At 43.9% G+C, this 18,165-nt stretch overlaps 1 protein-coding gene across 2 annotated transcripts in view; it reads right to left on the bottom strand.

The window, feature by feature from the left end:
- Positions 1-12,021, bottom strand: part of ST6GALNAC3 (ST6 N-acetylgalactosaminide alpha-2,6-sialyltransferase 3) — a 530,323-nt gene extending 518,302 nt beyond the window's left edge. For both annotated transcript variants that reach the window (XM_032870131.1, XM_032870133.1), the window contains exon 1: positions 11,852-12,021. In XM_032870131.1, coding sequence (XP_032726022.1) covers positions 11,852-11,869 — 18 coding nt within the window. In that variant the 5' untranslated portion in view covers positions 11,870-12,021. The remainder of the gene's footprint in view (positions 1-11,851) is intronic.
- Between the last annotated feature and the right edge of the window lie 6,144 nt (positions 12,022-18,165).

Here is an 18,165-nt window from a genome sequence, read left to right as displayed (position 1 = left end):
GGGAGATGAGAAAAATGAGCTGCACAAAGAATGGAGGCATGGAACTCGAGAGCCAGGAAAAGTAAAAAGGTACACCTTACAAAATTTATATTCTTTATGCCAATATGAGCCTATAAGAAGATATTAAATCAGTGGTTTCCAATGCTTTGTGTTACTTATTAAAATCCCAAACAAGGCTGTGAATCATCAACATGAAAAAAAAAAGCTATCATCTCTCGCCAGTGTTCATTCTCCCCATTCCTAATCCTTAAGTAATGACTTTTTAAACACGAAACCGAGTAAAGCCAATAATTAAGATCGTGAACTCTAGCACTAATGCATTACCTTTCATGACCAAAGCCAGGACAATGGGACTACAGAAGCTGTTTCCTGCACCCAGGGCAGAGAAACAGACCTGGGGAGAGGGGGGCGGTGCATGGGTGGAAACAGAGCCCAGAAAGGGTTTGATATACAATCACGGCAGAAACCAAAGTCCTGGTTTATAAATCAACATAAACTGATTTTGAAACTGTTTTGAAAGAAACTAAAGTTTCCAGAAACAAAGGAGGAGTGCCACCAGCGAGGGGTTCATTTCACCCCCCCAGCTCCTCGTTGTTGGACGCAGAGCACGTGTGTTTCAATATTCATGATGGCTTGAGCCCTATGGCATCAGAAAGCTTAGGGTTTAATGAGAATAATTACAATGTCGAAAAAGCTTATTAGAATGGACTTGACTTAAATTTCTAAACTGCCTTAAATTCTTGTCAGTTTCTATGGGGCATCACAGGTGTATGAAGCCTTCCACAACTCAACAACTATTTGTTGTTGTTCTTTTTAAAAGATTTTATCTATTTATTTGTCAGAGAGAGAGAGAGAGAGAGAACACGGGCGCACACGCGCGCGCACACAAGGAGAGGGAGGGGCAGACTCCCCGCTGAGCAGGGAGCCCCGATGCCAGGCTCAATCCAAGGACCCTGGGATCGTGACCTGAGCCGAAGGAAGATGCTTAAGTGACAACCACTCATCCTGGGGGCTTGTCAGAACCACAACTTCTTGAGCCCCAACCTAGACATACAGAGTCATAAACTCTGGGGTTTAGCAACCTCTGGTCAAACAGGCCATTCAGGTTTCCTGGTTCAGTTCAAGCTGATTAACACTTGCGGTCAATGAATCTGTCAGAAGCCACAGACTTGGGGGGCTCTGGAGTCTGAATTCCAGCCCCATCATGTGGCTTTGGGGAGTTACATCTCCTCCCTAAGCTTTCGTTTCCTCTTCCACACAGAGCACTTGGCTCCACGCTCAGTAAATCTCTCTGCCCCGGGCGAGAGCTGAAGATCCCTGGGACACCCTGCGCCCGCCCGACCCCAGCTCTCACAGTCTGCAGAAGGGATGTGACAGCCTAGCACAGAGGGTGGCACAATTTATCTGCAAAAGGGACATCAAATTTTTAAGGCTTTTGCTGTCCAAATGTCAGCTTCTCAACTTTGCTACTATAGCAGGAAAGCAGACATAGACACTAAGTAACAAATAAACACGGTTGTGTTCCGGGAAAACTATTTATGGGCACTGATATTTGACTCTCATACATTTTCACACATCATGAGATCTTATTTTGCTTTTGATTTTTTTTCAACCACTCAACAATGCAAAACCCATCCTTAACCTCCCGCCATACAGTGCTCGATAAACAAAGGCCACAGGGGATTTGGCCCAAGGGCTGTAGGTGAAGGCTCCTGGCCTAGCACTCTTGGGTTAGCAAAACCGTTCAGCTCTACAAACCAGAGTTCCTGGTCAGTCCAACTAAAGTAAATAACGCCCGTCCTGAAATCTTGTGAGATAATAAATAGCTGTAACAGATATCTGGGAGGCTGTCTGGCCAAGAGAAGGCACGCGGCCAATGGCAGCTACTGCCATTAGTATAACGAAGTGTTCATCTCGTGATCCAAGAAGATGAGGTGGAGCGGGGCAGGTATGCAACCCACGAGTGTAGACAAAACAGAGCTGTGGGTTTGCAAACCGATTTGCGCTAAGCACCCCTGGACACACAGCTATTCGCGTACTGCTGAATTTATATACACACGAGCAAGCAGTGAAAAATAAATACGCCGTACAAAGGAACGCCAATCACCTACTCTCTTGACTTAAAAGAAGACACGGGGTTTATTCCGGATGTCCAAATTGCTACCATGTGTGGACTGCCCTGCTGGAGCAAAGCAATGGCTCAGACAAAAGTGTATATACTCTGTCTCTGACCTCAAAGCCTACAGGAGTTCACACCACCATACTGAGCCCAAAACCACACGCCCCTGGAAGAATGCACAGCTGTTCAACATCTCGGGGGCCAATCGGGCTCGGGATGTGGAAAAACCCAGGACTCCATTTTAGGTGAAATTCCAAGGACTCAAGAAAGGCTTCAGTGTGTCCCTGGGTCCAACATTCATGACTCGCTCATCATTTGCCTCCCCTTGGGCTGCAAGGGTCCAACCCACAGGAGTGCCTTCCTTTCTGCTCCCCCCGCCGGCAGGCACTCCTTCCCCTCACCTTCTTCCGCGGCTCTCACTGCCTCCGTCCCTGGTTGGTGGTCCCTTCTGATGGTGAGGAGGAAGACCTGGATAAACACACCGTCCAGGACAGTAACCACCACCCACAATCGCCCACAGAGATTTTGAAATACGGCTGCTGTGACTGAGGAGCCACATTTTTTTTTTTAAAGATTTTATTTATTTATTTGACAGACAGAGATCACAAGTAGGCAGAGAGGCAGGCAGAGAGAGAGAGGAGGAAGCAGGCTCCCTGCTGAGCAGAGAGCCCGACGCGGGGCTCGATCCCAGGACCCCGAGATCATGACCCGAGCCGAAGGCAGAGGCTTTAACCCACTGAGCCACCCAGGTGCCCCAAGGAGCCACATTTTTAACCACACTTTTAATTTCATTTTATTTTATTTACATTTAAAAACTAATACTCGATTCAACTCTTGGAAAACTTTTGAGCGCCTCTGAAGCAACTTGAACACAGGAACCTACTTTTTTAACTGTACATTTTATAAAATCTAAATTTCTGACGAAAATTCAGCGTCCGAATTGAGATATGCAGTAATGGCAAAAGGTACACTGAATTTTGAAGACTTGACAAAAGATGTATAAATATCTTGCTAATTTTTATACTGATTACATGTTGAGATGAAATGTTTGAGATATACTGGGTTAAATGAAATACGTTAGTCACGTAAATTTCGCCTGTTTCTTTTTGTTTCTATGTTTTAACATGGCTCTTAGAAAACATAAAATTGTGTAAGTGAGCTGCATGAGATTTCTATGGGACAACACTGCAGTAAATAGACATATTACTGTCATGACTCATATTCATCACAAAGCTGGAATCAGACTCGGCACTGGTTCAGCTCTGACCTCTAGAGAACAGCCCTTCTTTCCCGGTTACCATTTTTCCTGCTTGATAAGGCAAGACCTTCACAGAGAGACTTTCACCCCTCTTTAGAGTCAGTCTACTGGCACGGCGGGGAACAGCAAACAACAGTGCCAGGAACGGCAGCCTCTGCTCTCTGCAAGGGTGTATCCCACTTGTCCCAAGGAGGGAGATCATCCCAGAGCACTTCCTTGCTCATTCTCGTCCTTGAAACCTAAGATGAGCTCCAGGTGCACATTCTAACCCCATATCGTGACTCATTTTCAATGCAGGACATACACATCTCACTTCCCACTCTCTCGCCATCAGGATCTGCTCAGGGCAAGATGCAAATACAGTTTTCATAACAAACCAAAGAAGTTTTTATTTTTGTGTCCGATAAAACCACAGCTAATAAATACACTAAAACAAACAAACAAACAAACAAACAAAATAGCCTCTGAAATTAGAGGGAAGTGCCTTCCAAGAAGGATTTTTTGTGTAAGAATTTTCAAATCTGAATTAATTGGAAGGTACAACTGATTGAATGAATGTGGGTATGTGTTTTTATTTATATATTTACATTAACTATGTCTATGCAGAGACATGTGTTTCTTTTTTACACAAACACTAGAATGACTCAAGTACAAGGACCCGTTTCCTGGCCCCCAAGCCATCTCCTCGGGACTTCCTTCCCCCACTCTCCCAAGCACCAGATGTTGTGAGCCCCCTCCCTCCACATCACACGGGTAATGAGAGGAGGCCCGGAGATGATGGGGTCTGGGGCACAGGGCCTCTCTGAGAACGTTACTTACCCCGAGGCTCCTGTTTATTGAATCTCTGGATACCCTGGGCCAAGTTCTCTGATGAGGCAAATTTAAATCAGTTTAACATCAGAACCAGAGCCAGGACTCTCAGTCCTTGAGCTGAGGGGGGGAAAGAAAACAATAGCGAAAGTACAGATAATCCCTTCACCTCACTTGGGCTATCTCCTATAACCACCTTCCTGGCAACAACCCTTGACACAGCTGTTAACAAGGAGAGGAATTAAACAATTTGGGGTTTCACTCCTCTCCCTTTCCTGACTCTGGTGGAGGTGCTAATTGGCAGTAAAATGCATAAAAGGTGTACATCAGAATGGCCAGGGACGGGCACGATCTGGATAATCCATAAACTGAATAATGAGTCTTTTAATAACCAGGAGCTAACTGCAGCTTTCTGTAATGGGATCTTGGTAGCACTTGTAAATCTACTCTCTCCAATTAGAAAAATGCCTTCCTCCACTTTTCCCAGAAGCCAGGAAACAGAAAAGAACTCCTCCAACTCCCAGCCCTCAGGCACAAGTGTGTGTTAAATTTTCACAAACAGATAGAAATTTTCCTCCTGGGGAGGAGATTTCATAATTTTCCCCAGTCATCTACTGGAAAGCTTAATAGGCTCCCTCTGCTTTCCTCAAATCTAAACCCTTCTTTAAAGCCCACCAGTTCCCAAGAGAGCTCTCCTCGACTCAAGCTGTTATCTAACTATTAATAATACTAATAATGGTTCTGCCATATGCGTACGGCGCATTCTGCTTTGAAGAGTGCCTTTGCAAGCATTAACTCTTTTGGACTCCAATGCTGCTCCAGAGGGGATCCAGGTTGGGGAGCCTGAAGTTTATACGATGTGTGGGTCTCTTTAGGAAAATGAATAGAAAATTATAAATACAAAAATCCAGGACCTCCTCCCAGAGCTTTGGAGGGGCCCTGAATCTTGGCCCAAAGGGAAATCTACCTCTGTACGACCCCCCCTCCTTCACTCCCACCCCCAAAGGGACGTGTGGGCTTCTCAGGCTAGGGGGAAGGGTCACGTGACTTACGCAGGCTCAAAGGGCTATTCAGTGTTGGAGGCAGAACCAGAACTTTCTTTACGTCCCCAGTCTGTTTGGCCCCTCTATTTGCCCTAGTTCCTCGGTCACAAAGGAAACTCTGAAGAAGGAACAGATAAAAACAAGACAGCTAAAAGTGATCCGAACCAGGCTGGTGTTAGGAAGCTGTCTAGACGGGAGCATTGCCTGGGTAGTCGATGGTGAAATAAACACAAAGTCCCCACAAACATTCACTTAAATTGGCACTGGAGTCAAAAGACACACCACATAACCACACAGAGCCAGGTGAATTCCACCTTCACCACTGACTAACCACAGGACCTGGGACAAGCTACTTAGCTTCTTTGAACTTCAGCGTCTTCATTAGAATCCCAGTTTGCATGAGATGATGCCTTTAAAGCACTCAGCACAGGACCGAGCCTGACCACGCTAGGTGTTCAATAAACAGCAGCTAGTATTGCCACTGTTCTCAATTCATCCAAAGAGCGCTTCTTCTTCACAAGACACTCGTTCCCCACAGTGTGCAACAGGAAGTTGCAAAAGCACTCTGTTCAGTCACCTTAAGACTGAAAATGAGCCAGGACCGTTGCCCAGACGTCAGCATCCCAGAAACATCATAGCAGATTTATTAGTCCAAGGGCCTCGTCTGTTCCACTTGCTGGGGTGATCTTAGAGTTTCAGATTTATAATCTGTGTATCTAGGAAGTCTCTGTGGCTTTCCAGGCTCAGTGAAGCCAGACTGTTTTCAAACACTTTGAGACCTCAGTATGAGAACCACAAATTGGGATTGTGGGTGTTAGGGTTTTTGTTTTGTTTTGTTTTGTTTTTACTTTTGCTTTTTTGTTTGTTTCTGTTAACGTGAAGAACCAAAATGATCGTAACAAAAGATAAGCCATTCCCACACTTCCTTGTCTCTTCCTTTCAGTCCAGGGCTCCCTATCCCTTCCCTCCAGATTTCAAATTGGCTCCAGATTTTATAGGAGACACAGTAACAGATGTACGAGAAGCAAACAGAGAAGGAATTTAAGGAGAAAAATAACTGATAAGCTCTAACCTACTTGCTGTATGTTAGAGTGAAAAAATCCATTCTCTATCCATGAAAACTTCAGCTGTTTACAAAAGAGGACAGGTTAGGCCCATGTCTAGAAATTGCATCTCAAAAAACAAAAAACGAATACATTAATGCACTGATGCATTCAACAAACATTTAGGTAACACTTTAGTGAGAGGCAGGCTGGTTCTTACGGATACCAACTTGCATTAAGACAAGGCTTTTGCTGTCCCCAAGACTCATTTGGGCAGCCACCCATACCTCCATCCACATACTGCGGCACCAACGGCACTATTCACCCATCGTGCTCAGCAAACACTAGCTGATTGACTTACTGAAGGCCCCCACCCTTTATGAGTTCCCAAACAGAAGACTCAGGAAGGCAAACAGCGAACTGACAGGACAGGGTAATCGCTGCTGCTACAGAGGTGAGAACCGAGACCACGGGAGCAGGGAAAAGCCTGCCGAAGCACAGGAAGGCTTCCCCGCAGATGGGACACTGACATAGGAGCTGAGAGAACTTTTGTCGCTGGAGGAAAAGTGATAGCAGAGGGAATTTCCTGCAGAGAAAACAGCGCGCCAGCAGCAATGGATTGCTAATGATTACCCAGGACTTACGGTATGTCGGCTTCTGTTCTACAGAATTAGCTCATTTATTCCTCATAACTCTAAGAAGTCAGCACTACTTCTGTTCCAGTTCCACAGCTGAGGAACCTGCTGAAGGGGGTCGCTCTGACCTCAGAGCCAAGGCTGTTAACCCCTATGCTGTCCCACAGTGACACAGAGCCATGAGGAAGTGCCTCATCTACAGACCTGGGATGAGCGCAGGTAAGTGTCTGGGTGAGGCAGCAGCAGGTGGTGAAGTCAGGTTTGTGTGTAGGGGCAAATGGTGAAGGAATGTGAGTGAATGCAGAGCTAGAGGTAAATAGTTAGGTTCATCCCCCAGGGACTGGGGAGCCAAAACAAGCTTTCAGGCCTGTCAGTGGCTTGATCAGCACTGCACTTGAGCACAATACCATGAGAGTGATGTGGAAGATGGGCCAGATTTGGGGGAGGCTAAAGAAACGGAGCCTACTTCAAAAGGCAGAGCAGGGGCACCTGGGTGGCTCAGTGGGTTAAGCCCCTGCCTTCGGCTCGGGTCGTGATCTCAGGGTCCTTGGATCGAGCCCCGCGTCGGGCTCTCTGCTTGGCGGGGAGCCTGCTTCCTCCTCTCTATCCCTCTCTCTGCCTGCCTCTCTGCCTACTTGTGGTCCCTGTCTGTCAAATAAATAAATAAAATCTTTAAAAACAAAACAAAACAAAAGACAGAGCAAAACACTAGGCCCTGAACGAGGCAGAGAGTAAGAATGGGGAGTAACAGGTAGATCTGAGAGATTCTTCTAGATATAATTGATGCAAGATGGTGAAGAAGGAGTTCCGGGGCAGTGGGAAGAAAAGGAAATGAGAAGACGCCAAGTTCATAACTTGGTATCACCAGTCGCCAAATTTCTCATCCATCTGAGTAAATGTTACATGGGATGGGTGACTGGGAGGGAAGAAAGTGGTGGTTTAGTCATGCACCTGTCGTGTTATTGTCTAACTGCTTCGTGCTCATAGGTCTGGCAAAACCGTGATCTTCGCTAAGGCAGAAATGACTCATAAGTATCCTGTGTCTACATATCCACTCAGTGATCCCTTTAGTGCCAGATACAAAGGCAACTGAATACAATTCAGCAAATACTGGTAAATACTAAAAGTGCACCAGATACTGTGCCCAAGGCAGACCTGCCTACTAAAGGTATAAATCCTAAAAGAAACTAGAAACAAGTTTTATTACATGAAAAATTTTAAGACTCTCTAATGTACAGAAGAAGAAAAACAAATGACTAACATGAATGTAAAAGTTTTCCTTCACTAGTAATCAAATAAATACAAATGAGATACCTTTCTTGTCTATCAAAATTTCCGAGACCTTTAAAAACACTCCTTGGAAAAAGACTAGTCCTTCCCTTTATTGTTCACAATAGCACAGCCCCCCAGGAGGGCTGCCTGACCCGAAGCATGGCAAGAAAGGAACCTAAGACTTGGACTTGTGTTTACTAAACTATAACTAGCCTATGCTTTCTAACGTGCAGTTATTCTCACTTAACCCCTAGAATAACCCGCTGAGGAATGCATGATTATCCCCATTTCAGAAACCAGAGCAGTGAAATCAAGAAACTTGCTTGTGGTTACACAATTAGTAAGTGGTGTGGCCATAATTAAAACCCACATAGTTCTAGCTTCAAAGCCCAGGCGATGTGGAGTGAATACGTATTTCACAATTTAATGATTATTGAGGTACTAATCATCGTTGTTAGGAGAGCCAGCTCTGTGCAGGGGCAGAATGGGCCTTCCCGATACACAGTACCTTGAGGGGACCGTTCTGGGTGCCGCATAGAACCATCCCTGGCTGCCACGGCATAGGCTTCTCCTCTTAGCTACTCAGAGATCCCCACTTTTAGGGTCACTACTGTGTAGGCCATAAGGATATTTTAATCAAACTCTATCTCAGTTTTCTCATATATAAAAATGGATAATAAAATCAACCTCCAAAATCTGTCAAGAAATTAGTTTTCACCCACAGAGTAAAGTTAACATTGCCTCAAAAGTTATCTTTCAAAAGCCTCAAAAGTTATCTTTCAAAAAAAAAAAGCTCCATGATAGTACATTTGAGGCAGTGTTCAAAACCTAGCTCCAATGCAGGACGTGGAAAGCCTGTCTTGAGGAGTCAGTAGGAGGGTTCACCGCTCTCCCGCTCTGCGTAGCATGCCTTCCACAGATCTGTTACTCTTCACTCTAAACGTTCACTTACTTTCCCATCCCCTTTCCAACACCGTAAACAACTTGAGAACCAAGTCAATGGTTCATACACCCTGTGATGCCAACACCAAGCCACGGGATGGCATGCGGCAGAAAATGTTTAGTAGAAAAAAAAGAAGCCCATCATTTCACCTTCATAAAACCCTATCAGATAATTATCATAAACATCTGCATTCTAAAATGAGCAAGATGCAGTGACTGCCTAACATCATGTACAGGAGGTCAGACTTGCACTGGATCTGGGTCTCAGGACTCTCCACTCCACCATGGATGGACTTTCAACAACCAGAAGGGGAAAAAGCCTACCATAGGCCATTGAGACTAACACTGCACAAAGGTATGTTGTTTCTCAAATGTGATAAGGATTCTGAATGGTATCAGGACATCTTAGAAAGTGGTCACCTGAGAAAGTACAGAGAACAGCATGAAAGTATAAGAAAGCCTGGCAAATCTGGGTCTAAACCAAGCTCACTTTGAACTTCGCCCTATTGCCTTGGGCAAATCTCTTAAACTGAGGAGCCTTGGTTTCCTCGTCTATAAAATGGTTTTTTTTTAAGATTTTATTCATTTACTTGACAGAGAGAGAGAGAGAGATCACAAGTAAGCAGAGAGGCAAGCAAAGAGAGAGGAGGAAGCAGGCTCCCTGCTGAGCAGAGAGCCCAATGCAGGGCTCGATCCTAGGACCCTGGGACCATGAGCTGAGCCAAAGGTAGAGGCTTAACCCACTGAGCCACCCAGGTGCCCCTAAAATGGGGTTTTAAGCAATGTTACTTACCTTGTAGTGTTCAATGTAAGAATGAGAGTTATAGTATATGAAAGAAGCAGAAGACATATTACAGATTCATTAATCTGTAGTTATCATTACATGTCAGAAAAAAGTGGCACATACCAATGCCTATGCCACAGCGTGGTTTTCCTCCCCTATCTTACTTTGTTCCCATAACAACCCTGGGGAGTAGGTGCTATCACTTTGATCTTACATTGAGGAAACTCTGACTCAGAGACATATAAGTAACTTGTCCAAGGCCACACGGGTGGCAACAGGCAGAACCTGCAAAGAGACCGAGGTCTTTCTGAATCCAAACCTCTTTGAAGTTTATCTGTCTGCATCCCAGATGGGTTTCAGTGGAAGAAAGATAAGGAGGACTCAGATGTGCCCCCAAATGTATGAGGTCAATGTGAGGTGCTTGAAAAGAAAGCCTGGATCAGATTTATGTGTAGCTTGGGGTATTAGTTAAAAATGTTTGGAACATGTGCAAGATAAGCCAGGGAGAAACCAAAAGAAGATGGCCAATGATAAACACCATGCTCCTCAATTTCCCTTTCAGCTAATAATATAATAAATAGTAAAGAATGACTCATACTCTTATTTCAGTCCTTGTGCTGAGTCTCCAAGTTAAAAATCCCATATTGTAATACCAACGTATTACGTATTTCCTCTTGATCTTGCTACCATTTGTTATGTCCCAGAAAATGTTCCAAAACCAAAGAGAGGAAGTTCAGAAAAGTCACAGAAAATATCTGACCTCCTTTACTCTAAGGAAAAAAAAAAAAGAACAAGAAAACCTTTCCTAGGTTAGTCTCTTATTTGTATCATTAACACCAAGGCATGGTATAAGATGACAAGATGACACAGGAAGTAACTAGTTTAACAGTAGATGGCTTCAAATCATTGTACAGAGAAACAAATAGTATTTCACAATAAACAACAACAAAACTCTTTTTGTGGTGTTTTCCTCTATCACACACAGCTCCCCCAACCTTGGAACAAACAGGCCTTTACATTCTCCAGTCAAGGCCCAGGAAACCTTCAGGCTGTGAATGTTTAAGATTCAGGCAGTCAGGAGTCAGGTTAGCATGAGGAGAGACATGCGTGAGAAAAATGAAAACAAAAAACAAGTAAAACACCTCTCCCTGTGGAATGGAAAGTTATCAAGTGAGGCACTGAACCCACGTCCTCCCACCTGACACCACAAAGCTATAAACCCAGGACGACACTTGGTCTGGGCTCAGAACCCAGACTTGGGGAAAGAAAACTCAACAAAGAAGGGGTGGTTCGGCGGGTTCTGATATGTAGTGAAATCACTGGGTCTGTTCAAATTTATGAGCTTAAGGAAGGGTCAGAAATTCTCCTCTAATAAAAACATCCTTCTGTGAACTTTTCCGAAGTAAAGTTAATGGCACACAAAGCCAAGCAGTTCACATAGAAAACTCATTCCTAAGGGACTACCTGTAAACTCAGAAGTTTGTCTTCACGAAATCAAATGTTCAACAGAACGCCCCTCTGCTCACTCTCACCCCCATTCAAAGTGCTATATCCTTTACCACCAGTCACCCATGCCCAGACTCTTCTCCATTCTCCTTGGCCCCTGAAAGGCCTCAGGCAACAGAGCCTCGGGACCCGCGAGAGCACCCCTCCCCTCCCTGCCATCCCCATTATTCGGCAAAGAGCCCTGCTCTCCCCTGGAGCCAACAGTCTGCAGCTCCTTCAATGCAGGCGCGAGCAGGCAGGAATGGTGGGAAGAGAAGCCGTGCCAGCTGCATGTTTCAGAAGCTCCCTCCATATGCATTTGCCAAAGGAACAAAAAGAAAATCAATGCCAGGAAAAGACAACTGAGATGAGGATGCGGTGGGACCGCGGCTGACTCCTTGCCTCTTAGCAGCAAGGGACCGGCCATCCACGCGTTCGAGCCACAGACCCCAGTCGTTACCTTCAGGATGCAGGCCATGGCGCTCCGCCGGCCCTTCTGCCACCGAGCAGCGGGCGCGCCTGGGTCAGGGGCAGTCCCGGCGACAGGCTGGAGGCTGGTACCGCGGCAGGACCGCTCCAGCCCACATTCCCGCAGATCCAAATAAGGGGACCGCGGTGCGAGCTGCGCGGGCACAGGCCCCGCCCCCCGCGCCGCGGCCCCGCCCCCGGGCCCGTCCACTGGCTGGCGGCCCCCGAGACCCCGCCCACGGATTACGTGCCGTCCCGGTCTCCCGCGGCAGCCCCTCGATGCTTGCTACTTTTTCTTTTCTCTCTCTCTTTTCCTCCACCCGCCTCAGTAAACGTTCTGTGGTTCAATGTATGCAAAGCCGGCTCAGCAGCAGGCAGGGATCTGGGTCCTGCTGGGGAGAGAAAGCGCCCTTTTCTTCTCGATTCGGTCTCCTCCAGCAGATCAGAGAACCCCTTGCAGATATTTCACAGTTTTTTAAAAAGTTAAGGGGGTTTCGAATCACCCTTCTACAGGCTTTGGGCGCATCAAAGGATTCTTCAAAAGTAGCAGAGGAAATTCCCCCCGGGCTGTTTAACGATAGAGCCGTCCCTCTGCTTAAAAATGCTGTGATGGGCTCATCTAAAATGAATAATTTGCCACTAATAAGGGAACACAAATACCTATCAACAAAAGACGCCAGAAAACTTAGGCTGTATGTTTTGTGTGAATGCGCACGTACACAGACATATATTAATTGCTTTTTTGATTTGAGCTTGTGCGTTTATTTAAAAAAAAAAAGTGTATTTACATACACAGTAAATAGAATGTATATATTTATATGAAAATTAAATGTATTCTCATATATATACATTGATTATATACGTATATAAATTGGGTTTGTGCCCACAAGCACAGGACTTTGTTCTCCCAGCCCCCAAGTTTAGAATTTGAATGAACTTTGTTGCAACTTAAGTAACAATGTTAATTCTAAAGTCTCCTGTAAGGCAAATCTCTGATGATAAAACAAAAGGTGATAGAGCAGCTTTAAAAGGCAGACAGCCTGGGAGAAGATATGTTTTGGGTTTCCTTAACAGTCCTTTTGGAGTGAAAATCAACAAGGAAAGCCCAATTCCCAAGCAAGGAACTGGCTAAGAGAAACAGTTATTTCTCTGAGGAAAGTGACATCACACACATAGCAGAAGAAGGGAGAGAGAGCATTCTGTATATATACACAGATTTCCACCACTTGGTCTGTCAGAGAAATCTTAAAACCAGGCCCAAAATATTTACCCAAAAGAGCTTTCACTTGCTAGAAGCCCTGTCTGGTCTGCCTACATAGAGTCAGGAAAAGCACTGTGGGCTGCTGGTGGCTGTGACGTCATGAGATTGGCTCACAAACCACAAGGCAGAAACCAGACTTTCAAGGGATTTGGTGTTTTCTTGGTGAGAACATTCAGAATCCTGAGCGAGCAGGAGGCACCACAGGAAAAGTGTTACAAACACTGAGAGTGGACAGACTACCCGCTCCCAGGGAAAATCCCTCTTTTCAGTCTTCCTAAGGGACACTCCCTGCTCTCCTACTCCTTCCTCCAGACCCTCCGTGTGGTTCAGAGATCTGCTCTATTTTCAGTAAAAACTCTTTGATCAGTAAGTTCAGTAAGAGCTTCCTCTATTTGGTTGATCAGGACTGTATATTTTTTTTTGGAACTGTATATTTTAAAACACTGCTTTAGCTCATGATCTTTAGTAAGCCAGGAAAACTCAGTATTTTATTCATTTATGAATTCGACAAACCTTTACTGAGCTGTTACTAGAAGATAAATCTTTTTGAGCTACCACTAACTGGAGGGGAGTTAACAAAAACAAAAACAAAAAACTTAGTGAGGCTGTACCGGACCCATCAGGAATGAATGATTTTCAGGGTCTCTAACATCATCTCAGATTCAGTCAAGTGGGAAAGATAAGAGATACATGATATTGTAACACGGTAAGGTCTTTAACCAAAGTAGAAGCAAAGCTCTAAGGAAATAGAGACAGAACCCGGCAGGTTGGCAGGTAAGAGGGGCAAGGGTGGGCAGGGCACATCATTCTCTCTCCAGAGAGTCTGCAGGTTGGAGCAACAGCCTAGCTGACTCTAGTAAGCAAAATTGCTGAGCATTTCCTTACTGGGTGACCTTGTTCACATTTCTTAACCTCTCTTTAACCTTTAGTTTACATAGTAGTATTTATCCTTGTGAGAATTAAATGAGATGATGCTTGTAAGTCCACTCACTATGAACACTCTCAAAATGGTAGCTCTTTATCAGAGGGTGGGGGGGTGTGAGGGGGGTGGTTAACTACAAATAGCTTGTAGGAAAGGATGAATAAGATGATTGCCGTTCACCTTGAATGTCTCAGAAAGATAAACATTGATGAGGCAAAAACTTAGCATCTTGTGACTTGGGTATAGCCAACTGAGGGTATAATGAGGGCTTTGCCAGTTCCAACAGTCTGGGTATGGCTCTCTCAATTAAACTCTCCACTCATCCATACCCACACTCCCCCAAATGTTATTTTTTATTAGCATTCACAGTTATGCCTAAGTACAGACAGGAGTAAAGGCATGTTTATAACAATCTAAAAACAAACTCAGTAGATTCCACAATAAATCTGCACTGAAGTTTTATAAATCTGGGCAGAAGCTTTACAAAACAGCAATGGTCACTGCCTCAGATGGACCGCAACTGGATGGGAAAAAGTAGTTGGATGGAAATGAAAACAGATTCTGAACCTACTAGGAAATGAAGGTACAGCCAGATTTGTGGGAAGATGCGGGGGAAGGGTATGGCCAGGATCTTTTTTTTTTATATATAACTTGCCAGACTATAAGAATAGCTTAGTCTATCCCATGGATATAGCCCAATTTTCCAAGTCCCTAGTTATATGACTTAAACCAAAAACCTACTTCCAAAGATAACAAACTGGGTGCACCTTGCAATTATGTACAATAACCCATGTGATCCTTACAACATCGATATGGATGTTGTCATCCCCAGCTGGTCAGTGGGAGAACAGGGATTTGAACTCAGGTAATTTGACTTCCGGGTCTGCCATCTTAACTGCTGCACTCAGTTGCCCAGTATGTCAGGAGCCAATCTTTGGTCACCATTCAGATTTAGTCTCTTGTCTTAAGTTTAGTAGTCAGAAAAACTAGGGTAAGTATATATTTCCCTAAGATACACACTAGGATATGAAACCTAGAGCAATTATGTAAATAAGTAGAAGATAGATACTCTCTATCTGACTGTACCTATCCAGGATAGGTACACTCACCTTGTATCTATCCTCCCTCAGCACCTGGGGCCTTTAACAAAGACACTGTCCATCCCATCCAGATCTCCCATACAACCAAGCTGTTACCACCTTCTGCCCATGAGAGCTACCTCCCTCAAAGACTCTCACTACCATATCTTACCTACAAAATGGAACCTGCCATGTAGCAACCTGACTGCCCTTGCTTCCCTTCCTGGAAAGATCCTTGAGGGCTGGTCTTATTGCTACCTGGGTCTCCCTAGGGCCCTTCTTGGCTCCAACTGGTCCATCTTCCCTCTCCTCACAGGCCTTTCACCAATAAGATCTCAATATGCCTTAAGGCCAAGACCTCATGAGTTATGACCAGTCATGGGCTAAAATGCCCTATTTAAATTCAGTTTTGCTTCATTGTAAACAGCCCCATTACCAAGTAATTCTCAGAGTTACACAGTTTCCTGATAGAAATAGAATTAAAATGAAGAATCCCATAACTTTTCCAATTTCATCTTGCACACATATTAATTTAATATATTTATATTCAACACAGAGTCATTTATTAAGACTTTAATTGGATCTCAGTTTTTCCCATCTAAAGATTTTAAATGAATTCCAGATATCATAAAACTCTTCTTGTCATCCACTACATAAATTATGCTTCCATAGGAGACTGTGACTGGAAGATCCATTATACAATGTTATGGGAAAGTCATTTGTTTTTTTTTAACATTCTGAGCCAGAATAGGAAATGTTTTTTGTTGTTGTTGTTGTTGTTGTTGTTGTTGTTTTCTAGAAACCATTGCACTGTTACAGGGCAATGACCTAGGAACTTTTTCATACCCTAAAACACATGCCTATCCTGTCAGTGTCCTTGTGCATGTCTATATGGATGTCTGTGTCCAAGTATGTCTATGAATGTGCCCTTTTAGATATACATGAGAATATATTGACATGTGGGTTAAGCTTTATTTCCCTCCATTTTGGATAGCAGATCATTCTAAAATGTCATCCGTTTTGCATTCCCAAGACTTGGGCTTACTGTTTTTTCAAAACTTCACACAGTTCTAATACAGAATTCATCATTATCCCTGACTATACTCATACTCATCTGGGATGAACTCCAAAACAAGTTATGCATGCTTTAGAATTGCATTTTTCAAACACTATATATTTTCTCCTTCTCCCTTAATGTTCTTTCTCAACTTCCTCTCAGTTCTACTCTTCTTATTGGAAGTTCTCATCTTTTCTCAATTTTTTTTTCAAATAAACCAAAAAGGGGGGAAAAAATCTGTTTTTAATTAAGAGAAAAATCTGAAATTAATGTTCTTTAATGTTCTAGGTTTAACCAGATTTGTTTTTCTTAAACAATTCTCCCCTAAGATCTTTTAAAAATATAATCAATTGAAAGTAAATATGGCTGGAAGCACTGGCAGGTAGTTGGAATTTGGTTTGTATTGGATTTCTCTAAGGCCATTGACGGCTCCATTATTAATTGAGTCTGATAAATCTCAACCACGTTTCTTAGAGTTTGTTTTCCTTTTATTGCGAGGCTCTTCTCGTTTCTGTACACTCTTCTTAGATTTCACCACTTAGTGAGGTTTGATGACATACTGTCTTAACATATTAGAGTGGAAATCTAGTATTTGAAATGTATCCATGGTGGATCTGATGGGAAGACCCACAGGACGGGGTCTCACAGTTGGCCTCCTTCTGCAGTTTATTTTGCCTGAGCCAATTTTTCTCTAATGATTTGGCTCTCACAAGCCCTCTGGAAAGAGCTGGGATTTTTTTTTCTAATTTCTTATGTTAATACAAACACTCACTTTTTCTGTAGCTATGTCCGGCTATGGTAGGAAGGAGAAGAGCAAAGTCATGCAATCTAAAGAAGAATGGTGCAAGGAGAAGTCATCTAAATATGCTCTTAGAGAAACCCCCCAACACAAGGTATTGTTTTGGGTCCAACAGTGTAAAAATCTGTGACAGCTGCTCACAGTACACCACTGTGAAGTTAGGATGGACAATCCAAGAGAGTCAAGGGCCACATCCCATATGGGAAAGCCATTCTTTCTTTTCAAGGGCAACAAATAGAGGGCACCTGGGTCGTTCAGTCATTTGTGTACCTGCCTTGGGCTCAGCTTGAGCTGATCCCAAGGAGACCTGGGATCCAGCCTGCATCAGGATCCCTGCTCGGTGGGGAGTCTACTGCACCCTTCTTATGCTCTCTCTCTCTTCTCTCTCCCTCTCTCAAATGGATAAATAAAATCTTAAAAAAAAAAAAAAAAGCAACAAGTAGAAAGCAGCAGAGCACTTAGGAATCTGAAAAATTTTGTTCCTTTGTTGATTTAACAAACATTTGCAAGCTCAGGTGATGTGTTTAGGAAACAGTGTGGCTTCCTCCTACATGCAAAACCTCCAGTGGTTCCTTTTTATCTCCACAGCCTGGTCTATTATAGGCCAGCCAACATCTCTTTCCATCATTACTGCCCAGTGGTCTCTGACCCCAGAATTCAGCAAACTTTGTCAGTAAAGATCCAGATAGTGAAAGTCAGACTGCGTGGGCCATTAGGTGTCTGTTTTAACTCCTCAACTCTGCCATCCTAGCACAAAAGCAGCCAAACATATCAACAAATAGAGAGCGGTTCTGTGCCAATAACATTTATTTATGGATGCTGATGTTTAATATAATTTTCAGTGTTATGAAATATCATTGTTTTTCTCAACATCTAAAGATGCACAATCCATTCTTTGTTCTGAAGGTGTACAAAAACTGTCTAGAGGTCAGATTTAGCCCAACGGTAATTTGCGAATCAGACTTCAGCTTTGCCCTCTTCATTGAGCCGGATTTCATCCTTCAGGCCCAGGTCAAATCCCATTTGGTCCTCGATGTCTTTTTGGACTACCCTAGTCTAGTGCCGTTTCCCCTACTTGAATTCCAGCAATGACCGTTTGCAAAATTCTTCGGCGATTCATCACATCCTATCTGCTGGTATTTCTTCTAGCATCAACCTGTCCTATTACCTAAATCTTTATTTTGCCTT

Source organism: Lontra canadensis, unplaced genomic scaffold (assembly GCF_010015895.1).
Source record: "Lontra canadensis isolate GAN:19392208 unplaced genomic scaffold, GSC_riverotter_1.0 scaffold40, whole genome shotgun sequence".
Taxonomy (NCBI): domain Eukaryota; kingdom Metazoa; phylum Chordata; class Mammalia; order Carnivora; family Mustelidae; genus Lontra; species Lontra canadensis.
The sequence above is the reverse complement of the archived record's forward strand: the minus strand, read 5'-3'. Positions and strand labels throughout refer to the sequence as shown.